Source organism: Eubalaena glacialis, chromosome 17, assembly GCF_028564815.1.
Source record: "Eubalaena glacialis isolate mEubGla1 chromosome 17, mEubGla1.1.hap2.+ XY, whole genome shotgun sequence".
NCBI classification, from domain to species: domain Eukaryota; kingdom Metazoa; phylum Chordata; class Mammalia; order Artiodactyla; family Balaenidae; genus Eubalaena; species Eubalaena glacialis.
The window spans coordinates 84,583,708-84,605,608 of record NC_083732.1 but is presented as its reverse complement, the minus strand read 5'-3'; the positions used below and the strand labels follow the sequence as shown (position 1 = coordinate 84,605,608).

Below are 21,901 nucleotides of genomic sequence, written 5' to 3'. Positions count from 1 at the left end.
GCAAGGTACCTCTGTTAGGTAATAAATGAATTAAAAAGCAAAACTTCTAACATTTAACAAGTACTTAATATAAACCAGGCACTGTACTAAACACTTTAACTTTATTATTATCCCCACTTTTCATGTTAGGAAACTAACATTTCAGGTGCTGAGGACCAACTGAGTCACGCTGATAAGTCCACAAGCAAGGAATAGACCCTATTTGACTGCAGATTCTGTGTTCTAACCAAACTTTATCCCTGCACAGCTCGCAGAAGACTTCCATTAAGTTAAAATCCATTTGCAGGTTTCTATGTGGATGACCATTGAGGTTTGAGCTGCATAATCCATAGACACATTTCCAGAGGCCATCAGTGGGTGGGTCCTAATTGAAAAAGATTAGTGCACCCTGACATTACACTGAGACATCACATAAGTCTGTGTTTTACCTGAGTGTTGTTGTTTAATCCTTCACAGCAACCCTAAAAGGTCAGATTATCATCATCCCCTTTTTACAGATGTTGTACAGATGATGCCGTGGGGTGGGCCCTGGTCAGGAGCCTTCCGTTGTGAGTTTGCACACAACCTAATGTTCTGCTTACCCTGCATGAATCCTGTCGTATTATTTAGGGTTTCCTTTCCAGACTGTTGAAAAGGAGGGATGCTAAAGTGTTCTTTCTTTGTGCTGGGGAGATTGGGCAGGGCTTTTCAATCCACGTCATGCAGTTCTAATGGGGGGGCGGGCATTGGCTCCTCCATGCTGGCTCTGTAGGCCTGGAGGGCCGGCTAATGGGATTTTCTGTGGCAAATCATTCACTTTCCAAAAGTCGTGCTGTTGGGTGTTTATGGAAAAGGGCACTGGTTTTGTTTATGATAATCTCCAGCCATATTTTTTTAGGATCTCTCTTTGGATTAACACTTTGACTTCATATTATTTCAATAATCATATCAAATCAGCCTTATGAAGATTCTCCAACATCTTCTTTATGTCTCTCTCGAAAAATCCATATGCTATTGGTGTCTAGTCTTAAGAGTGAAACTTAATAACATGCTTTGTAGATCCCTTGCCCTCTTCCATGGGTCCTCGAGCACTGTCAAAAGGAGGCATTGGTGATAAGAAAATGCAGTTGTGAGCAGGTAGCAGGACCAGAAATTGGAGGGTTCAGGGGTGTTTGAGGTAAACAGGCTGTGGCCTCAGAGCTGCGAGATCTGATGCCTTTGTTAATTCTCTGTCTGCTTTCATTTCTGCTTAGTCACAGATAATGGAGTCACTGCAGGACTTGTATTAATGCCTATGTCAAAGTAAGCAGACCTAGCTGAGCCGCTGTCCTCTGCCAGCCATGCTTTTCAAAGGCACACATGGCAGATGAGAAAGGCCTGCCTTCATTGGGCACCTGAACTTGAGAATCCTTTCTGCTGCGGGCAAAGCAGAGTGACTTGTACAACTCACTAGATTCTTTGAGCCACAGTCTTCAATCTATGAAATGGGAATTGGAGTTGCTATCACTTCTTTGGTCTGAGAAGAAAGAACTTCAAGGCGTAAGTGATAAAAATGAGTAGCCAAGAAATATCCAGAGCATTTTTCAACGTGAGTGTGTCTCTGTGTGTTTTTAGGACATATATGTACATAAGTGCACATATATACACATAGGTATGTATGCATATAGAAGCATTGTAGAAGGATGTACAAGAAAATTATTGGACTGTGGGGAATAGGAAACTTTATATTGTGTTTCCTTTGGTAATACTGAGATTTTTACCATATCTGTATTCTATTCTGAAAACCAATATTAGAATATCTGCCTTATAAGGTGACTGTTAAGCATCCAGTGAGATACAGTATGATGGGAATATCTAGATGTTTCATGAATAGTGGATTCTTTCTTGCTCTATAGACCTGGGGAGTCCAACACACACACCCTGCTACGCACAAGCTTTGCTGGTCTTCCTGCAACTGTACTGACTTCTGATCTTAATATAATAGGAAAGATGAGAAATGGGAATATACAAGTTACCCTGAGTGCCTGGCAACCACAGATGTCCTGACTGAATTTTCTGCTTATGAAATGGAAAAGTCTTGTTATGACAAAGCTTGTTGAATGTCTCTGTTACGTTCAAATCAGAAGGGACCTCATAACGGAAAGCCAGGTTTAATTTGAGGCACTGGGGAGTGAAGGATGCTGCTGAGACTTTCTCCAGGGAGTTCTGTGGTGCCCAGTTTCCATCTTCAGGCCTGAATCACTCCTTCCTCATTCTACCAAGGGTGATGGTGGCCAACTGCATATGGCCAAGTCCCTCTCTGGAAGTTGCCCTGTCTGGGAGAGCTGCCGACCAAGGTCACACCTCCTCCCCGAGGTAACCCGTGCCCAGTGACAGTCAGTGCATGGGTACAAAGACCTGGCCCCTGTCTCAAGGCCAGACAGCTGCAGGTCCAGAGCTCCCCCTGGGATTGACTGAGGTCCCTGTGCCTGCATGACAGCGCAGCGTACCTCCTCCCTCTGCCCCACCCTACTCTCCCATGGCCGTTGCTCCCAAGAGCACACGCCATGACCTTCCTGCAGGCCAATCTCTGTCTTGCAGTCTTTCTCCCAGGGAACTAATCTAAGACCGTCTCAGAGTGAGGTGACGGCAGACCTGAGACTTCCATCCAGGTTTCCTAATTTGTACCACCTTGCATGCCAGGACCCAACTATCATGATGTAGTGATGAGAGCGAATATAATTATACCCACCATTGTCTGCCTTCATGGCACCACTGGGAGTATAGATGAAGTTCAGGTGGCTCTTGACCCTTATCAGACCTGTCCTGCCCCCACTGGACCAACTCAACCCTCTTTAGATGGCAGCAAAGAAAAAAGGAAACAAGGGAAGCAAGAGGCTGCCACATCGACAATTATGCACGTCAACCAACTCACAGAAACCAAGAGGATGCGATTCCACCAACACCCCACCTGGCGTTTCTCCCAGCAGGACAGGCTAGGAAGCATTGGACGGCTTCTGAAGAGACATTTGCTTGCTCTCCTCTTATCCACATGAGCAGTAGATTCCTACATCCGTGGAGTTCTCCAGCTTACTACTCAGTGCCTCCCTTTTTCTGCCCAAACCCATCCTGGTGAGATTCCTTCTTCTGTTCTTAAAACAAATCCTTCCTGAAGTTCACCCCAAGCCATCCTTCTCTAGTGGGGTTGCAAGAAAGTCAGAACTGTCCTGGTCCTTCTTTTTCATCATGTCTGGGCCTCCAAGTAAACTGCAGACTTAGGCATCTTTTCCTCATCAGACAAATGACGTGTGTGTAATTCTACTGCTCTAATGCGTCCTACAGCTACCAGCACAGTAGAATGTACAGAGCATTCTTAACGCTGCATGGGCACATCCACAGCCTCTTACACTTTCAACACTGAGAATTGCAACTCACAACTACTTCCTGTTTTACAGCAAAGCATTTTTCTCCTTCTCAGCACTGTGTACTATTCATCCCTCAATACAAAGGTCTTTCTAAATGCCTTATCTCCCTGTGAAAAGGAGCCCACCTCAGTCTGTCCCATGGTTTCTTCTTACAGTGGCAAGAGAAAGAGGCTTGTAACTGGGTGACATTCAGTTGCCCCCAAACCTGTGAGGTCTGTGTCCTCATCATCATCATCACCATCATCTAATGTTATTATTACTAGTATTATTTTAATTTGAACACAGTAAGATAGAGGCTTGGCCAGTTTCAATGGTTTCCCCATACAGAAGGATAGGGAAGAGATTCCAGCTCTTTGGTTGGCATCTTGAACCGCTTCCCCGTTTCGCTCAGGACCTGGCCACGTGGGATAGCCCTCAGCTTGCGTTTCTGTTTTCCGCTGCAGGGGAGCTTCTACGCGCCCGCTGAGAACTGCATGCAGCATGCTTACAAGTGGCACCGGGAGCTGTGCTTCCTGCTCTTACACGCCTACCGGGGACTCCGTGCCTACTTCCTGACCATCGTGAGGGACGTCCCTGAGCTGCCACGCATGGAGCTGGGTAAGGGGCCGGGCACAGGGGAGAACTCACCCCAGCAGCCGACCGAACTTCCTCTTTTGGACTGGGGCTTGAGAAAAGTCAGCGTGCTTTTGTAAATGTCACAGTAGCAAGCACCGGTTCAGGTGTTTTTTTTTTTTTTTTTTTTTGGTATTCGACATCATTCTAGCCGGAGAAAATCTTGGACGTGCCAATGCAGGGAGAAAGGATGCAAGCACCTCGAGTCACGTTCATTTACTCATTCATTCATCCACGAAGCATTTATTAAAGACCTACTACCCACCTGGTGCTATGGGTATATAATGTGGAGTTGCTTTCTAAGGGAAAATGCCTGTTTACAGCCTTTTTCTTAATTAGGCTGTAGTTACTGTATTGCAACTTACAAGAGTGTAAAACAGTCCTACGTATATATATGTCGGTATTTCTACATATATATATATTTCATCTGGATGATATTAGCAAGCTCTCAGTAGTCACCATATTTGGTTTTGGTTTTCTGGGGCTGAATTACTTCTCGTCCATCGTCAGACATCACGATCATTGGGCCTCATCCCTCTTGATTGACAGATGGTGGAACTGAAGCTCAGAGAGGAGAAGTGACTGCTCAGGGTCACAATGTGTGGCACGACAAGACAGGAGCACAGAGATTCTTCAGTGATGCCGGGGGCAGAGTCTTTATATCAGGTCACACTCATTTACAGCAGGTGGTGGGTTGTGGTTTTTCTCAAAGTCTTCTGATGAGGCCCTTTGCCCCTAGAACAGAAGCCAGATCCTTAGCCTGGTACTCAAGGGTAATAACAATCCTGCTGGGAAGGAACCTCAACTTCCCTCCCTGCACTCTGAGACCTTCCCTGCGGAGATAATCATGCTCTGGCAGTATTGATGGCCTTGTGCATTATCCGTTATTACACTGAACACACCACACAACAATCATTTATTTGCATGTTTCTCTTCCCCGCTAGACTGGGGGTCTTTGAGGGTAGAAGCCCCCCAGATCCCTCACACACAGTGCCTGGCACACAGGAGGAAGGAGTAGGGGCAACGTTGTTGTTTTTGTGTTGACTTCTGGTGCCATCTTACCATCTGGCTTTGTCAGCTCTAATGCCCTCTTTGAAGCACGTGATCTTGGAGTTGAAATTTTTTGGGTCAAATGCACTCAAAGGAGACCCACACCGTTCAGAGCCAGTTTAGCTCAGGGGGAGAATGAAGACAGTGTCTTAGCAGTTGGCCTCTTGCTTCGACTTTTTTTTTTTTTTTTAACCCAAAGGAGCTGAATTTATTTGTTCATTCGCTCACTCACCCTATTTTTATTGAATGTTTACTGTGTACCAGGCATTGTGCCAGACCCCAAGCGCACAGCCATGATCAGTGATAAAAGTGCACTATGCCTCATGGGGCTCACAGAGCTGAGGACAGCTGCTGGGCGGGCAGCATGTGCTCATCCGTGAGGACCACAAGGAACTGAAGGTTTGCTTGCACTCACCTTGGCAACGATGCTTTAATTAAAACCCACGCGTCGGCCAAGTGCAAGGTCTGACCACAGCCTCATGGAACTAGGGGAAAGTTCAAACACAGGCAAAGCTGCGACCGTGAAACCACAAGTGGCCAGAGTCCACCCAGTTCGAGCTGTAAGACGGCGGGGTTGCGGGCTTCTCTGTGGCCAGTGTGGAAGACTGTGATGAGTTGGTGGTGCTGAGCAGTAGTTTTAGCTCTGCTACCCACCTTCCCTGGACTTCCGAACATCCACCTGTACGAAGGAGATACAGATCCAGGTCCTAGATGCGTCACACAGACGTGTGTGTACGTGTGCGTGCCTGCGTGTGCGTACATACCCGCGAAAGCACAACAGAATGTGGAGTCGCTTTGGACCACACAAAGTGAACATGGGGCTCTTCTGTTTCTCAGAGGTGCATCCATGGAACAATGTTGACCTTTATCTAGTGTGAAGCCACGTGGCTCCAAATCACCCTCTTTATAAACAGGACGCTTTAGACAGAATAGATAAGGAAAGTCCACAGAAGCTGTATTTCTTTCTGTGACTTCAGTGCCGACTTGAAATCTGTGCTCCGTTCATTCCATTGACAAATTCTGCAATTCAGTGTGTGTCCATTTAATTGTGTGGGTTTTTTTTTTTCTTTCCTAGAGTCACTTGCTGTTGAAGAAACACTCTCTCAGCTGTGCTCAGAGCTACAGGTAATTAGGAAACTGCCTCCTTAGTTCTGAATGGCAGTAGTTATGTGGGGCAAACATAGTTGCTTGCTTGGTGTAGAAATCAGAGATGAAAAGACACGACTGGTTACCTCACGTTAGATCTTAAACTGAAGAAATACTGTTCCATCCACTGCCCTAAATCATTGTGTCTCTTAGACACCTGTTGTGTGCCTGGTCACGTGCTAGATATTTTGAAAAACACCAAACAGGTTAACAGGTCTTGGTTTCCCTGACATTCACACTTTTTATTTGTCTATTACCCATGCATCTAACAAACGTTTATTGACTACGGGCTGTGTGCTTCTCACGGAGGGTGACAGAAACCTTGCACCTGTGCTCCGATGGCTCACACATGGCAGGAGGCTGGCTTCCATGAAGATGATGATTTTGAAAACAGTGCTTTGCATTTGCCAAAAGTTCATCAATCACGTATTAAGAGTATGTGCTTAATGAGTACTTGGCCAATGCATGCTGTTCTGTTATTTACAATCTCTGGAACACTTTCACATCCCATTGCGTTGGATGGTCTGGGTGAGCACTGCTATCCTCATGTAACGAGAGTCAGATGAAATGGAAAGGAGTGTGTAGCTCAGGGTCGGTGACACAGCTAATCCATGCTCAGAGCAGGACTCCTGAGACTGTCTCCTTGCAAACTGACGTTTCTATCTTTTAAACCAGTGTTTCTCCTCCCTGGCCTCTCAGTAGAAACACATTTGGACTTTAGACGCACCCTGGCCTGGGTCCCATTTAAACTGGTTGAAACAGAGTAGATGGGAGTAGAGCTCAGGGATTTGCATTTTCATTAAAAGTTCCCCAGATGAATCAAAACCACAATGAGATAGCACCTCACACCTGTTAGAATAGCTCTCATCAAAAAGACAAGGGGTAAGTGCTGGCGAGGATGTGGAGAAAAGGGAACCCTCGTGCACTGTTGGTGGGAATGAAAATCCATGCAGCCACTATGGAGAACAGTATGGAGGCTCCTCAAAAAATTAAAAATAGAACTACCATACGCTCTAGCAATCCCAGTTCTGGGTATTTATTTGAAGGAAATGAAATCACTATCTTGAAGAGGTATCTGCACCCCCATGTCCATTGTAGCATTATATACAATAGCCAAGACATGGGAAAAACCTGAGTGTCCACCCAAACGTGTAAAGAAAATGCAGTGTGTCTGTACGCAGTGGAATAGTATACAGCCATCAAAAAGAAGGGAATCTTGCCATTTGTGACAACATGGATGAACCTTGCGGGCATGATGCTAAGTGAAATAAGTCATTCAGAGAAAGACAAATACTGTATTATCTCACTTATATGTGGAATCTAAAAAAAAAAAAAGCTCATAGAAACAGAGACCATATTGGTGGTTGCCAGGGGGGATGGGGGTAGGTGAGGGAAATGGGTGAAGGTGGTCAAAAGGTATAAGCCTCCAGTTATAAGTAAGTTCTGGGGATACAGCATGGTGATTAGTAACAATACTGTAGTGATTGATAGTTAACAATACTGTATTATATATTTCAAATTTACCAGGAGAGTAGATCCTAAAAGTTCTCATCACAAGAAAAAGAAAATTGTAACTATGTGAGGTGATAGGTGTATTAAGTAACTTTATTGTGGCCGTCATGTCGCAGTATGTACATGTATCATTATGCTGTACCCCTGAAACGTACAAATGCACCAGGGGTTCCCCCACCGCAGCCTGCAAGTGCAGGGGGAGACGTGGATATGTCCCCATGCGTTTTGCCACAAGTGGACACAGAGGAGCATCATGGTCCCTGAACCACTAAGGGGTGGGCCCGGGGCCTGAACCCAAGGCCATCTGCAAGCCACTGCAATATTGATGCATCTGGTCCCTGCAGTGGTTCAGGCCACAGCTCAGGCTGCCAATGAGTTCTTAGATATATTTCATGAAAACCCAGCGGGTTGCCTGCTTCCTTTGGTACCGGGCCCCCAAACTGCAGGAAAAAGGCCTCTGGTTTTGAGTGACGGTGTTGCCTCAGGCTTTATTTGGTACAGAGCAGCCAAATTAGCTGACTGCTGCAGGGATGCAGCTGGGTGACACGGAGGGAAAGGGGGAGTCGGGGAGGAGCACAGCCTGGTCTGTGGTTTGCTAAAGGGCTGGCCTGGTGCTGGGAGTGAAAGAAACAAAGCTTCCTCCCTGCCCGCGCCCCCCACCCCCTCAAAAGACACATTCACAGCCCACAGAACGTTTAGAGGCAGGACATCGCCACCTAGTGGTCAACCAAGCACATGGTCACAAAAGCATCCATCTCAAGGATGGATTGGACAGTGGAAACTGTTTCAGGCGATTTAAGACAATTTGAAAACAGAGCTCTACAGTCATGGAGTAGTTCATCTGCACCTTTACTCTCTGTGAATCTTATACACATTTCTTAAGCACCTACGATGTGCCAGCTACTCTACTATTTGTTGGGAATACAACAAAGACAAAGATGGCAGAGAGCTCCCCAGGACTAACAGCCTAGGGTGAAACAGATTAGTTCACGCATGAGGCGGGAGCTGTCAGTAGCATCAGTGCTGGACCAGGAAGCGTAAGACGAGGGGCCTGTGTGAGCACCGGAGGCTCTAGGTGACGTTAGGAGCGAGGCGGGGAGGGAACAACCACGCAAAGCCAGGGCGAGACTCGACCTGACGGAAGCACCATGGGTGCTCGGGGCCCAGCACGGCTGCAGAGGGAGCCTTTGAAGCCAGTTGTGGGGGTCTGGGCTGGAAAGGTGATTGGAGTCCACGATCAGGATTTCCGCTGTACAGCCTGATTAGAAAAGGGATGGCTTGTGCTCTCCGTAACGGGTGGAAAGGTTCTAATGAAACTGAGCCACGTGCTTTGGTACAGCAAACAGGTTCAAATTATGCTGAGTGTCTACCAGACAGCAATGGAAAAATCCTGGTGTCTGGGTCCTGCCCTCAGAGATGGGCCCAAACGCTTTATGGTCTCCCAGTGATTCAGTGTGCAGCCAGGACTAAGGCCCATGGTGAGAGAACGCGGCTAGCTCAGGGCGTATAAAGCAGGCTTTTCTCCACCTGACATCTGCTTACCTTGAAGATGCAATGCAGGCATCACTTTCTCCGGGAAGCCTTCCATGACCCTTTCACAGCACTCAGGATCTATCTCTTTCATAGTACTTTGTAGGTCTAACTATCGAAATAAATAGCTGTAACTGGACCATGTGCCCCTTCCAGGACTGGACATATTTATCTTTGGCTTCCCAGAGCTCGGCATACTCCAAGCTCAGACTTCAGTAAACAGAGCAAGGGGCGGAGGTGGTGAGTAAATGAGCAAAGGAGCGTGGCTAGACCCAGATGAAAAGCACGGCAGGGGTGGCTGTATATTTTTCAGGAGCTTCACCTGAAATGGCACTGGGTCCAGACTACCTCCTTGTCAGCGTGAAGGGCTTCTCTTTTTCTTGCCAGAGAGACCCTTCCACACCCATCGTCTGTAACTGAACAGGCCCAGGCCTCTGTGAGAGCAGGAAAGTCCTCTTGTGGCTTAATTAGAAGCTTCCTTAATCTTATCTGGAACCATTGCTGTAATCAACTCGGGGAAGAAAATAATGCTCCCAAAGACACATTTAATGAATGGCTTTTCCTTTCCTCTCTGGGGGCTGAGCTCAGAATTCATGCTGTGTTTGCCAGTATTGCTGGAGTGGATGGTGGGGAGAGCCGTGGGTGTCAGGGCGAGAAGGCCAGTAAAGGAAGTCCAGTTCCTAAGGCAGAGCCGTGGGTGTCAGGGCGAGAAGGCCAGTAAAGGAAGTCCAGTTCCTAAGGCACGGGTGCCTCTCACTGATGCAAAGTCACCAGCTGACCCAATAAAGAGTTACCGAGTTTCCATCATCCATCAGCCACGGTGTAGGTACCGAGAATATTGAGAAGGCTAAAGTTCAGGGTGCAGGCAAAGGAGGGCACCAAAGCAACATATGGCGAGTGGTGCCATGAGAGTAGTCTGTGCAAGGTCAAGTAGACTGCAAGGAGAGGGAGGCTAGGCTTAAACGTGGAACACAGTAGAAGTTTTGAGAGAATCATCAGGAACAAGGGGGACTGCACTGGCTTCTGAAACAGTTACCTGGTGGAGAACAGACAAGTCCAGAGTGGTGAAGAGAGGGAGAAAGGAGATTGCAAGAGGGAGTAGGCATTCCAAGGAGAACGTGCAGCCCGATCAAGGCCCTGGTGCTTGGAAAGAACTGTGTGTTCAGGTTGGTGTGGCTGGAGCCATGGGCAGCACTGGGCCAGAGGGAAGGTAGCCAGAGGGAAGGCTGGGAACGTTGTCAGGGTCAGAAAGGTGTCCGGTGCTGATGCAGGAGCTTGGCATCCATTAGTGAGGGTAACATGTTGGAGAATTTAAAGATAAGCCACTAATAGACCATCTAAAAGCCTTACTCTCCAGCCTAGAGGTTTTCCAGTGGCCAATCACATCCCCTACTCTCCCCAACCCAATCCTTCCTTTTCTGCCTCTTAACACTTTGGGCCATGGATTATGGGACTGAACCAAGAGTGGACGTTCCCTGTTTGGTCCCTGTCTCCCAACAGAGCCAGTGATGGAAACAGTGCTTCCATCAGAAGACAGTTAGGGCCATTCTTTCGTTTTGGAGTTTTGTAGCTTGTGTTGTCACCAAAGACTGATCTTTCCTCTTGGAAGAAGCGGCTTAGAGACGCTACAGGTGAATGATGCCTTGTACCCAGAAGCTAGTCATTAATTACAAAGCTGCAACACCCAACAATTAAAGAGCCCTACAGACTGTCAGATTCCTTCTTCTCTGTTTTTCTTACTCTCAGATGCTTCGCTCCACCCAGGATGCCTTATACTAGCATCAGCCTTTAGTCCAAGAAGAGTGAAGGGAACTTTCAGCGTTTCAAGCGAGGCTTTGAACTTAGTCTCCCCATACGTTGTTACACCCAATAAAGGGTTATTTGCTTTGCACACTCATTTTGCAGATGAAGAAACTGAGACACATGGCAAAGAAGGAGCTCAGAGATGGGTTTGAAACAGCAATGGTTATGTGTCCTGCTGCGTCTTCCAAGACAGACACATGCCCACCACTCTTTTCTTTTTTTCAGTGTTCTTAAGTTGACTTTTTAAGCATATTAAGGATAGGGATGGTATAAACCTATTTTTATTGAAATACAGTTGATTTACAATATATTAGTTTCAGGTATACAACATAGTATTTGATATTTTTACAGATTATACTAAATTTAAAGTTATAACATATTGGCTATACTCCTCATGGTTAACCCACCTTCCTATCTCCTCTGGTGAATGAGGCTCTCTGCAGGCAGAGACACTCTTTTTTTCAAAATACCTTTACTGAACTTCACTTTATTTATTTATTTGTCACGCCTCGCGGCATGCAGGATCTTAGTTCCCCGACCAGGGATCGAACCCGGGCCCCCTGCATTGGGAGTGCAGAGTCTTAACCACTGGACCACCAAGGAAGTCCCAAGAGACGCTCTCTAATTCATCTTTGTGCCCCCATGTATTCTAAACATGTGCCTGGGATATGGGAGATGCACATTAAATTCTTGGTGGGTAAGTGATGAAGCGTAGAATTCAGTGTTAGGCTTTGGACCACTGGTTCTCTGGCTGTCCTCAGAGATGTGATCTCTCTTCTCACCTCTCCACAATGAAAGTTACCCCCAGGCAGATGGCTCTCATAGTTCTAAACTGAAGCTAGCCAAAAGTTCCCCCAAGGGCTCCGGACCTCTGTAGGCTGGGTCCTTCAAGCTTTCGTTAAGACAACCTGGGATCCTTCTTAAGAAATTTGGAGTGATGGGGGGAAGATGGTGGCGGGTCTGTTGAGCACGGCCATGTGGAAATCACCTAGCAAGTTAGATGCCGTGAGGTTATAAAGACTATATTGTTTCTCGGGAGATGTTTTACGATGCCTACTCTGTAAAGGCAGCGTAGTGCCATGGCTTTGTGGTGAGATGGTTTTACAGTTGAATCTCAGCTTTGTGTGACCTTGGGTGTGCTATTTAATCCTCTCTCATTTTATTTTTGTATAAAATGATGGCTACAATAACTCTACCAAAGGTTCATTGTGGGGATTAAATAGGAAAGGGCATATAAAAACACCTAGTGTTCTACCTGCCAACTAGTAGATATTAATAAGTGGAAGCTATCATGATTGTCGAGTACTGAGTTCAGAACGTAATAGGATACAGAGTAGAGTCCAGAGAAAGGAGAGGGATTCGTTAAAAGCAGAGAAGCCAGTAAAGACTTCAGGAGGAAGACGGCAGTAGCTTCGTGGAGCAGAGGTCCTTTACTGCCACCCTTTTGCCTCCCCAGATGTTGAATAATCCAGAGAAGATAGCTGAGCAGATAAGTAAGGATCTTGCCCAGCTGGCCTCCCACCTGATGGCTCTGTGGACCCAATTCCTGGACACGGTGACATTACACTCCCAAGTGACCGCTTATCTCACCCAGGAGCATCACACCTTGCGGGTAAGGGGTTAAATGGTATAAATTCTGTAATCATGCACCAGTGATCTCTCAAGGAAGCTTTACAGCAGTTGGCTCATTGGGCAGAGAATAAAAGTCGGGATTGACTTCTGTAGACCCAAGTGCTAGTTCTTCTCCACCATGAACTTGCAGTGAAACTTTATGAACTTCCTTCGGCTTTCAAATCTTTGCTCTACTATTCAAAAAATACCTTCCTTGGCTACCAAGTGATAGCAAGCCAATCTCAGGGATATGACGAAGTGCTTTGACAGTGTTTCAAAGAAGTGTCTTCACATCTACTCCATTGTGCCTAGCTCATTTTTTGCCACCAGCTTGAGTGCACAGCGGTGGGTACTAATGCATAATAAAAGACGTTGGTCTTCTCATTTCCATCAAGAGGACCAAATAGCTAAGTCTACAAAGTGCTTAGCGGACACACTTGCATGACTGGCTTTGCACATTCTATTTCATATGCATTTATTTATGGCCTCTGTTTTCAAGGGTCTCATATTCTAGTGGAAGAAATAAGACCTAAATGTAAAAACGACAGAACGCAAGCCAAGAGCAGATTCGTAAACATGCATTCAATTGTGTCCATAAATCAGGTTTGTGCTAAGAACCAGAAATAGAGAGGGCAGCTGGGGGTGGGTAGAAATACTAGTGTTTCAGAACCTCTGGGTTGTGGGCTAAGCTCTCCCTGATATTAACATATGTTACTTCCCTCGTTGAGCCTTAATTTCTTTTTAAAAAGTCAAGGCTAGGGACTTCCCTGGTGGTCCAGTGGTTAAGATTCTGCGCTTCCACTGTAGGCGGCACGGGTTCGATCCCTGGTCGGGAACTAAGATCCCGCATGCTGCACGGTGCGGCCAAAAATAAATAAATAAATAATTAAAAAAAAAAAAAAAGTGAAGGCCAAACCCACCCAATGAGTTACATTGTTTATACTATTTTATTCCTCAGGTCCGAAGGTTTTCCGAGGCGTTCTTTTATATGGAGCACCAAAAACTTGCAGTGCTGACCTTTCAGGAAAATCTGTAAGTAACCAGTTGCATGCCCACATCGTGAACCCTAAGCGCCAAGGACATTCTTGTTCAAAGTTATTTCATCCCTTCATCTCCAGTCATGAAGGAGAGAAATCTGCCCACCTCTGCACATTCAGGTGCATTTTCTCTGAAGGCAAAAGAGTCAGACAAATTGCAGAGGCAGGAGCTGGCAGGTGGCAGAGAAGATCAATAGCCAAAGTTTTTTGTTGTTGTTGAGTATCCTTATGGTTCTGTAGCCAGAATCAAGGCTTCCTAGGTCCCTGAAGACATCTGTGCTGAGTCCTCTTTGCAAAATGAATTAGAAGCAGGTGGTGTGGGCACAAGCTATGTCAGAAAAAAAAAAAAAATTTCACCTGAGACTTTGCAGCAGCTATGAAATGCATTTAGCATAAGAATTAAGGCTGAACTACCTAATTAGGAGGACAGCTGAATATCTAAGTTTGACTTCCTCCGGAAAAATTTTAAAAACATTCAGAAAAGTCGAAGGGTTGACAAAAAGTGAGGTCATTGTCTCTCATTGTAGATTTCCCTTGTGGGCACCATCAGTGCTTCCTCCAAATGTCTGGCCTTGGCTACACAAGTCCAAGCATTTCCTTTGGTTTCTGAATAGTACGTTTGCCTCCAAAATAAATGTGGATGGAATAATGTTTGAGATGCTATAGTAAATCCAGCAGGAGAAACACTTGAAATCCATCCATCACTTAGGACAGACCCGAAGATCTTTTCACCCTCATCTTTATAACCTTATTTTCTCCCCACACTTAATTCTATTTGGAAAGTTACAGCAATGTTTAAGTTTGCCTCATGGATTCTGAAATTGAGAGGGGCACCAAGGAAAACATATCTCATGTTAAAATGGCTTTTCTAGAAATATCTAGAGTCACTCACTCATGCATTCATTCATTCAGTCCAGCCCCCTGCTAGAACCAACTGTATTTTTTAAAATGAAAATTGGGAGAGTTAATTTGGCAAATACAAGCATCACTTTGAGGACCATGTAGCAAAGCACTGCAATTCAAGACTACTGCAGGAAATCTAATTCCAAATCACCACAACAATAGGTAGACCTCAGACTGCCAGGCCCTGGCTGCATTTCCAAGGAGTGTGAACACACAAAGAGGTGACAGACGCATAGGCAACTAGTGTCCTGGAAGAGTTTTGTTGGAATGACAACCACTTGTACAAAGTACGGATGATATGGTATTCGGGAGACCTGGGTTCAAAATCCTGCTCCTCTACTCGGAGCAGATCCTTGAGAGAGTTAATTTTCTGTTTGTTTGTTTTTTCCCTGAAGCTCACCTAGTCTTCGTTTCCTTAAAATGGGTGGGATAATGGTTGTGAGGATCACATGAGAGCATCCACGCGCAGGACCCGACCTGGGGCAGCTGCAGACTCTGCTCGGAAAGAGTTAGGTGATGCCTGATGACTTACACAAATGTTTGCTGTTCACATAGACACTGGGGATGCAGCAGGGAACAGAATAAAGATGTTCTCCCCATGGGTCACTCATTCTAGTGGAGAGACAGGCAAGAAGTACATGATATCACTTCAGAGAGTGATCAGTAAAGAAAAACACATCAAGGTGAGGACATAGAAAATTATGAGAAGAGGTATGGCCAGTGTCCTCATAAATGTTTCACAACTAGCTCTCAGGAAAGCAAAAACAAACAAACAAACTCCAGTCTGTAGTGTTTGCCAATTTCCATGTGTCGATGCTCCCACCATGGTCAATTTCAAGCTAGGGCTATGTTATCACTGAATGTGGATTCAGGAAGAGATGTATACAGCTGGCTCTTGCAAGCCAATATGAACTGGCTCCAACACAACACTGGGTGTGGGAGAAGGAATGTTTTAGCCAAAGAGATAAAAGGAAGTCTTTCTGAGGATGTGGCATTTGGGCAGAGACTGGGGTTTTAGCAAGCCATACCCTGATATGGGAGAAGACTCTTTAGTCAGAGGGAATAGTTGGTGCAAAGGTTCTTGTATGGGAACACAAAGTGTTTGGAAGCATCAAGAAGCAAGTGTAGCTAGATTGGAGTGAGCAAGTAGGAGACAGGGAGGTAGGACCAGGGAGGACCAGGATGAAGAATTCAGACTTTGTGGTATGGTAATTATAACGAATGCCTTAAAAACCTGGCAAGTGACTATGGTGGTAAGACCTTGGATTTCAAATCTCATATACCTGTTTTGAAATCTTGATCCTGTAACTTATACTACTTGTGACATCAAACTAGTTACTGCTTAGCTTGTGCTTAGATGTAAAAGGGAGATTCCTTTATTCAATTCCTTTATTCATTCCTTTATTCAATAGATATTCAAGTATCTATTTAGTGTTGACTGTGTGCCACGTACTATTTGGGGTATTGGATACCCAGCAGTGAACAAAACAGACATATTCCCTATGTCATGGAGCTCATATTTTAGTAATGGAAAGCATATGCATAAATAAATATACACAAATAAATATATACATAAATATAAATATATGAATAAATACATAAATAAATATGATATGGCAAACGTAATAAGTGCTATGAAGAAATATATCAGCGTGACAGGCACAAAGCGTGCTATTTCATAGAGCTGTCAGAGACAGGCTTCCTAAGGAGAAAGTTGAATGGAGCTCTAAAGCAGGGGGGGGATTGAGCCCTGCAGATACCTAGGAGATTATAACATTTGCCCCATGCAACTCTGAAGTGCAACTTCAGAGATTAGAGAAATGTGTTACCGTTCAATTAATAGTAGATATTAACCTACAGTAGAAAGCATACACAGGAATAGCAATGATGCTATTTAGAAAGAGGTAAACGTTTAATTAGGTCATTAAAATAAGAACTATAGAATCAAGAGGGAAATTTTATTTCAGACTGAGAAAATTACTGGAGGACAGGTCCTAAGGGCTGTGAACAGAATTAAATCGTAGATGGAGAGAGTGAAGAGATGCTCTGCAGTGCTGGCGACTGTGCATGGACACGGGTGTACTCATCTGGTGGTCAGACTGGAGGGGAGGGTGCAGCCGCAGGGAGCTCATGCTATTTGCATAGGGGACAGGACCATCCTCCCACATCAGGATGGACAAGAGAAACTTCACTGTCAAGACCCTTCTTGTTCAAGCACACACTGGAGCGTGTTTCTCAAATGATCGGTCACAGTCACTTAGTGAACGGTGAGATCATCTTAGTGGATTTGCAACGGCCTTTTTTAAATGACAGAGGATAGGATAGGATAGGGTAAAATAAGATAGGTAGTAGTAGTAAGAAGTGTTTCTGAAACTTTCGTTTCAGTGTGTGTGTTTCTGGGAGTGTGCGTGATTGTACTCTGTGGCTGTGTAAAATGAAGACCATTTCTTGCCATGGGTTGCAGTGATTAAAAAGTGTTTTAAAATGATTTAGAACTGGTTAGTAGCAAGGGTGTGTTTTATTGTTCCTCTTTCTGTTTTTACCAATGCCAGCCAGTGCCTTTCACACAGTAAGGAAGTGTTCAAAGAAAGTTTATTGAATGAATGAATGTGAAAATGTTGATGAGTATGAAGACCTATACTGATGACTTAATTTCTGTAAAATGATCATTGAGATGTCACTCTTTTATGATTTCTGTAGTAATAATTGTAACACCGTCTCCTTTTTAAAAATCATTTATTCTACAAGTTGCTATGTATATAGAGTTGAACACAACAGTCACTTCACCTGCCTTCCTGGTGCTAATAAGTCTATTGAGAAGCTTCTGGTAAGAAGCTGTGCTAAATACTTTACACGCAGTGGCTCATTTAATGTTCACACTAAGCCCCTGAGCAAGGAACTGTTATTATCCCCACTTTACAGAAGAAACTGGAGAAACCTGGGCTCAGAGAGGTTAAGTAACTTAGACCACACAGCAAGCAAGTGATGCAAACATGGATCTGTCAAAGTCCGGATCCCACACTCCTAGCCTAGCCTCCCTGCTATGGCTACTCTATATAGCATTGAACCATTATCCTAAAGAATACACCAGAAAAATAGAATGTAGATTTTTTGACCTGTAAATAGAAGTATCTGTATGCTGTTGGGCTGTACTCTGGGAGTCAGGATAAACCTGACCTTGAAATAAAAATGAAATGAACAAGGCCCTATATGCTCTACACAGCAGATCTCTAGAACTTCTTCATCTTACTTCATTGAAACTTTATGCCCCATGATGAGCAATTCTCCATTTTCCCTTCTCCCAACCCGTGGCAACCACCCCTCCCCTCTTTGATTCTATGAATCTGACTAGTTTAGATACCTCATGTATAGCGGAATCATGCAGTGTTTGTCCCTCTGTGACTGGCTTATTTCATTTAGCGTAATGTCCTCAAAGTCCATCCCTGTTGTCACATATTGCAGAATCTCCTTTTTTAAGGCTGAATAATATTCCATTGTCCCACATTTTCTCTATCCATTCATCTGCCCATGGGCAATGAGCTTGTTTTCATATCTTGGCTGTTACGAATAGTGCTATTATGTGCATAAGAGTGCTAATATCTCTTAAATATACTGATTTCAATTATTTGGGATAAATACTCAGAAGTGGGATTGCCAGCTCATGTGGTATCTCTATTTTGAAGTTTTTGAGGAACTTCCATACTGTTTTCTACGGCAGCTGCACCATTTTGCCTTCCCCTCAACAGGGCACAAGGGTTTCAACTTCTCCACATACTCAGCAACACTTGTTTGTTCCAATAATAGCCATCCTAACAGGTGTGGGGTGGTAGCTCATAGCGTACGTGCTCTGGAATTTTTAGTTATTTGTTAACACGTGAGAAGCATTGTTTGAGGCATGTGGTCACATTCACAGTGTCTGTATACTACATTCCAGCAGGGGAGAACTCCCTGCCTAAAATAACTTAGTTCTGACTCTCCAGCACCTATCCTGTTGTATTATAATTACCTGATTAACCACCTAATTTATTCATGACTCTATAAGTTCTTTAGGTCCAGAATCAAGTTTCAATCCTCTAGGTTTACTCCCTACCCTGTGCACACCATCCCATGCACGTTCGTGTTCAATCAATATACTTTGTTAATAAGCTGAAAACTGGACCAAAAATTGATGATAGCTGAGAAGTGCAGAACTGATTGCAACAAAATTCCATTTAAATATTCAGACAGAGGTCCAAAGAATGATGAATTTGCAACAGCCTTCACGGCTTTGAGGGAGAGAATAAATTGCTTCTCTTTTTCTTTCATAGGTTAAAATCCAATTGAGAAATAAGAGGCAAATGAAATATACACATTTAATATTTATGTTAAATATACATATATAAAATAGCATATGTGCATATATGTCCATCTTCATCATATTTCTTACTGAGGATGCTGGATTACAGAAGTTGCCCTGGCCTGTGCAGCGTTCCACAGCTACAGAACTGTTCTCTGCGGGCAGATAATCTAAAGGGCTGGAGAGTGAGCTGGGGACTTCCAGAGTCAGGCTGCTCTAAAAACATCTGCAGTTGGACAAAGAGACAGAAAGACAGACAGACAGAAAGTAGCTATGCGTGCTCAATTCTTCTCCCAAACTCACCAACCCGATAAGAGCGTCGTCTTGGCTTGGGCAAGAGTGATTGAGCTGGCATGGAGAAAAATGATGGATTGTTAATAATTTTCCCTTCATGAGGGAAAAATAAACTCTTGCCATTTTGCAGGGACTTGAGGAGAAGGGAGTAAACGTTTTCCACCAGCCCAGCCTTCGAATTAGGAATACTGTTTATTTCAAATTCTGGAATCACATCCCTACTCGTGGAGTGATATCTGGGTCATGGAGGAGGAATAAGGGGCATTTTAAAATCCTATGTGCAGGAAACAAAAAATATGGCTCCTGAACTAGGGGAATTTATACTCTAATCAAGGATCCTGTTGTCCACACAGCAAGCAATAAAAAAGCAATTTTAGATGGTTCTAAATTCAAATGCCACAAAATATGATTCAGACTCTAAGTGCTATAGGTAGTTAGAGAAATAGGAGTAAAGTATATATGGATTTAAGTGTTTCCTCCAAAACACTAATTTACGATTCCTAGCCATTTAGAAACTCAGCGTACATTCCACTAGAATGGTATTTATTACATTCTACTAATTGGTATGTGATAAATGCCCTGGTGTTTTGCCTAATCACACAATCCATGTCCTGATCAGCACCCAGAACAGTTCTGATTCAAAGCAGACTAGGGCTTTGGGGGCTGGGTAGGTAGTTGGGAAGAAAGGGAGGGTAGACAGACAGATGGCAATTGTTAGAGTCTACTGAACATTTTCTGAATGCTGTCTTGGGATAAGAGGGATGGAGCAGTAAGTTTAAAATCTTTAAATCTTCCTTGGATGCTCATCGGGTCCATGTTCCCCAGGATCCAGACCCACAGCCAGCTGTCTCTGGATGTCCGGAATTCAGAGTACCTCACCACCATGCCCCCGCTGCCCGCAGAGTGTCTGGACATTGACGGTGACTGGAGCACTCTGCCCGTTATCTTCGAGGACAGATATGTGGACTGCCCTGCCACAGGTGTGTCTTCTCCTTTTTTGCTTTGGAAACCTCAAGAGTAGGGCTTACCACTGGGTTCCCATCAGTTGCTCTGTTTACATCCCAGCAGCCATGGGAACAAATCAATGAAGTATTTGTCAGTTCCTAGAGGAGAAGCAAGAACTAAGGTTAAGCTTGCTATTGGAAATGACTTTGTTGCCGTGAATGGACAAAGCAATGGAAGCAAAGGACACTTATAGTAAAGACTCCCTTTTGGACTCCTGGGGTGGAATTGTATTTAGTGCTTCAGTGTTTTCACCTGTAAAATGGGAACCAAATTCTCCCCCTTACCAGAGTCCCCTGAGAGTCAGACGGAGATCTTTTCTTATCTCAAATGTACAATTCAAATATAAATTCATTTCTGGTTGAACCTAAATGGCATTCGGTTGACATTCCTATGCAGTGCTTGCTTTATGGAACGAGCCAAGTAAAGTATTCGAGAAAGTGGGCACATAAATATATGGATTAATGGATGAACAGCTCCCTTCAGGGGGAAGAGGTAGCATGTTTGTGTGTGTGTGTGTGTGTGTGTGTGTGCAGATTGCAATCTGTTTTGCTGGGGCTGCACAGAGTTTGTTAATGAACTGATCCATCAACTGGAAAGAGCCTAGTGCAAACTGTAGAGTGAATGTCCGTCCCCTGTCCCCTGCACAGCCCTGCTCATGGAAACACAACAAGCTCTTACAAATGACAGAGCTGAAGGAGACCCATGATCCCTTAAAGGACCAAACTATGCCAGCCCCTATGCTGGAGGCTTTATGAGCTTTATCTCTTTAACCCTATAAACAACCTCAGAAGCCCTATTTAACAGAGAAAAACTGAGGCACAAAGAGGGTAAGTATTAATCAAAGATGACACAGCTTGTAAAAGCCAGCATTCAAAGCCAATTCACTGCAATGCCAAAGCCCGTGTCTGCTTGTCATCTCTTGGCAAAAATATTTTTTAAACCATTCTATTGGGGTACCTATAATTAAAGGAGGGGCCATTTAAATTTCAGAGTTTCTGCAATCTGAGATTTGTAGGATGTTTTAAAAAGTCTAGGTGACTTCCAAGGACTGCAATGTTGCAAACAAAGGATGTTACTCGGTTTTCTGTTGTACCCTGACATCTAGTGTCTACGCTGTGTATGACGGCTTGACTGCGTGTGAGCTCCAGAGGTGGCAGCCAACCAGCTGCGCAAAACAATCTCAATGCTCCCTAATGGCCTATATAGGAAAACAATCTAAACAAAAAAATAAAACAGTGGATATATGTATATGTATAACTGAGTCACTTGTCTGTACACCTGAAACTAACACAATGTTGTAAATGAACTAGACTCCAATAAAAGTAAAAAATAAACAAATAAATAAATAAAATTTGGCACCCATCTCAAAGAAAAATACATATATATATTGAAAGAAAAGAAAAAGCTCAGAACATTGGATTGAGACTGTGTGTGTGTGTGTACATATGTACAGATGTTGATCTTCATTGTAGTGACATGATTGAACCACAGAAAATTTGAACAGTTAGAGAAGATATTTAAAATAAGCACCCACTATCAGACCCCCTAATACTATCATTATTAGACTTCAGGTCACCTTCCAGTCTTTCTTTTACGTACATATTAATAGGTGCTCTCGTGGGTATAAATCTCAGTCCTCCAGCTCACATGTGCTATACTATCACATATCTTTATTTTTT

At 44.2% G+C, this 21,901-nt stretch overlaps 1 protein-coding gene across 1 annotated transcript in view; it reads left to right on the top strand.

The window, feature by feature from the left end:
* FAM135B (family with sequence similarity 135 member B) overlaps positions 1-21,901 on the top strand; it is a 176,999-nt gene that overhangs the window by 128,557 nt on the left and 26,541 nt on the right. Inside the window, exons 7-11 of the mRNA XM_061171622.1 lie at positions 3,827-3,980; positions 6,121-6,170; positions 12,493-12,648; positions 13,606-13,679; positions 20,043-20,197. Of these exons, the coding sequence (XP_061027605.1) occupies positions 3,827-3,980; positions 6,121-6,170; positions 12,493-12,648; positions 13,606-13,679; positions 20,043-20,197 (589 nt within the window). The remainder of the gene's footprint in view (positions 1-3,826; positions 3,981-6,120; positions 6,171-12,492; positions 12,649-13,605; positions 13,680-20,042; positions 20,198-21,901) is intronic.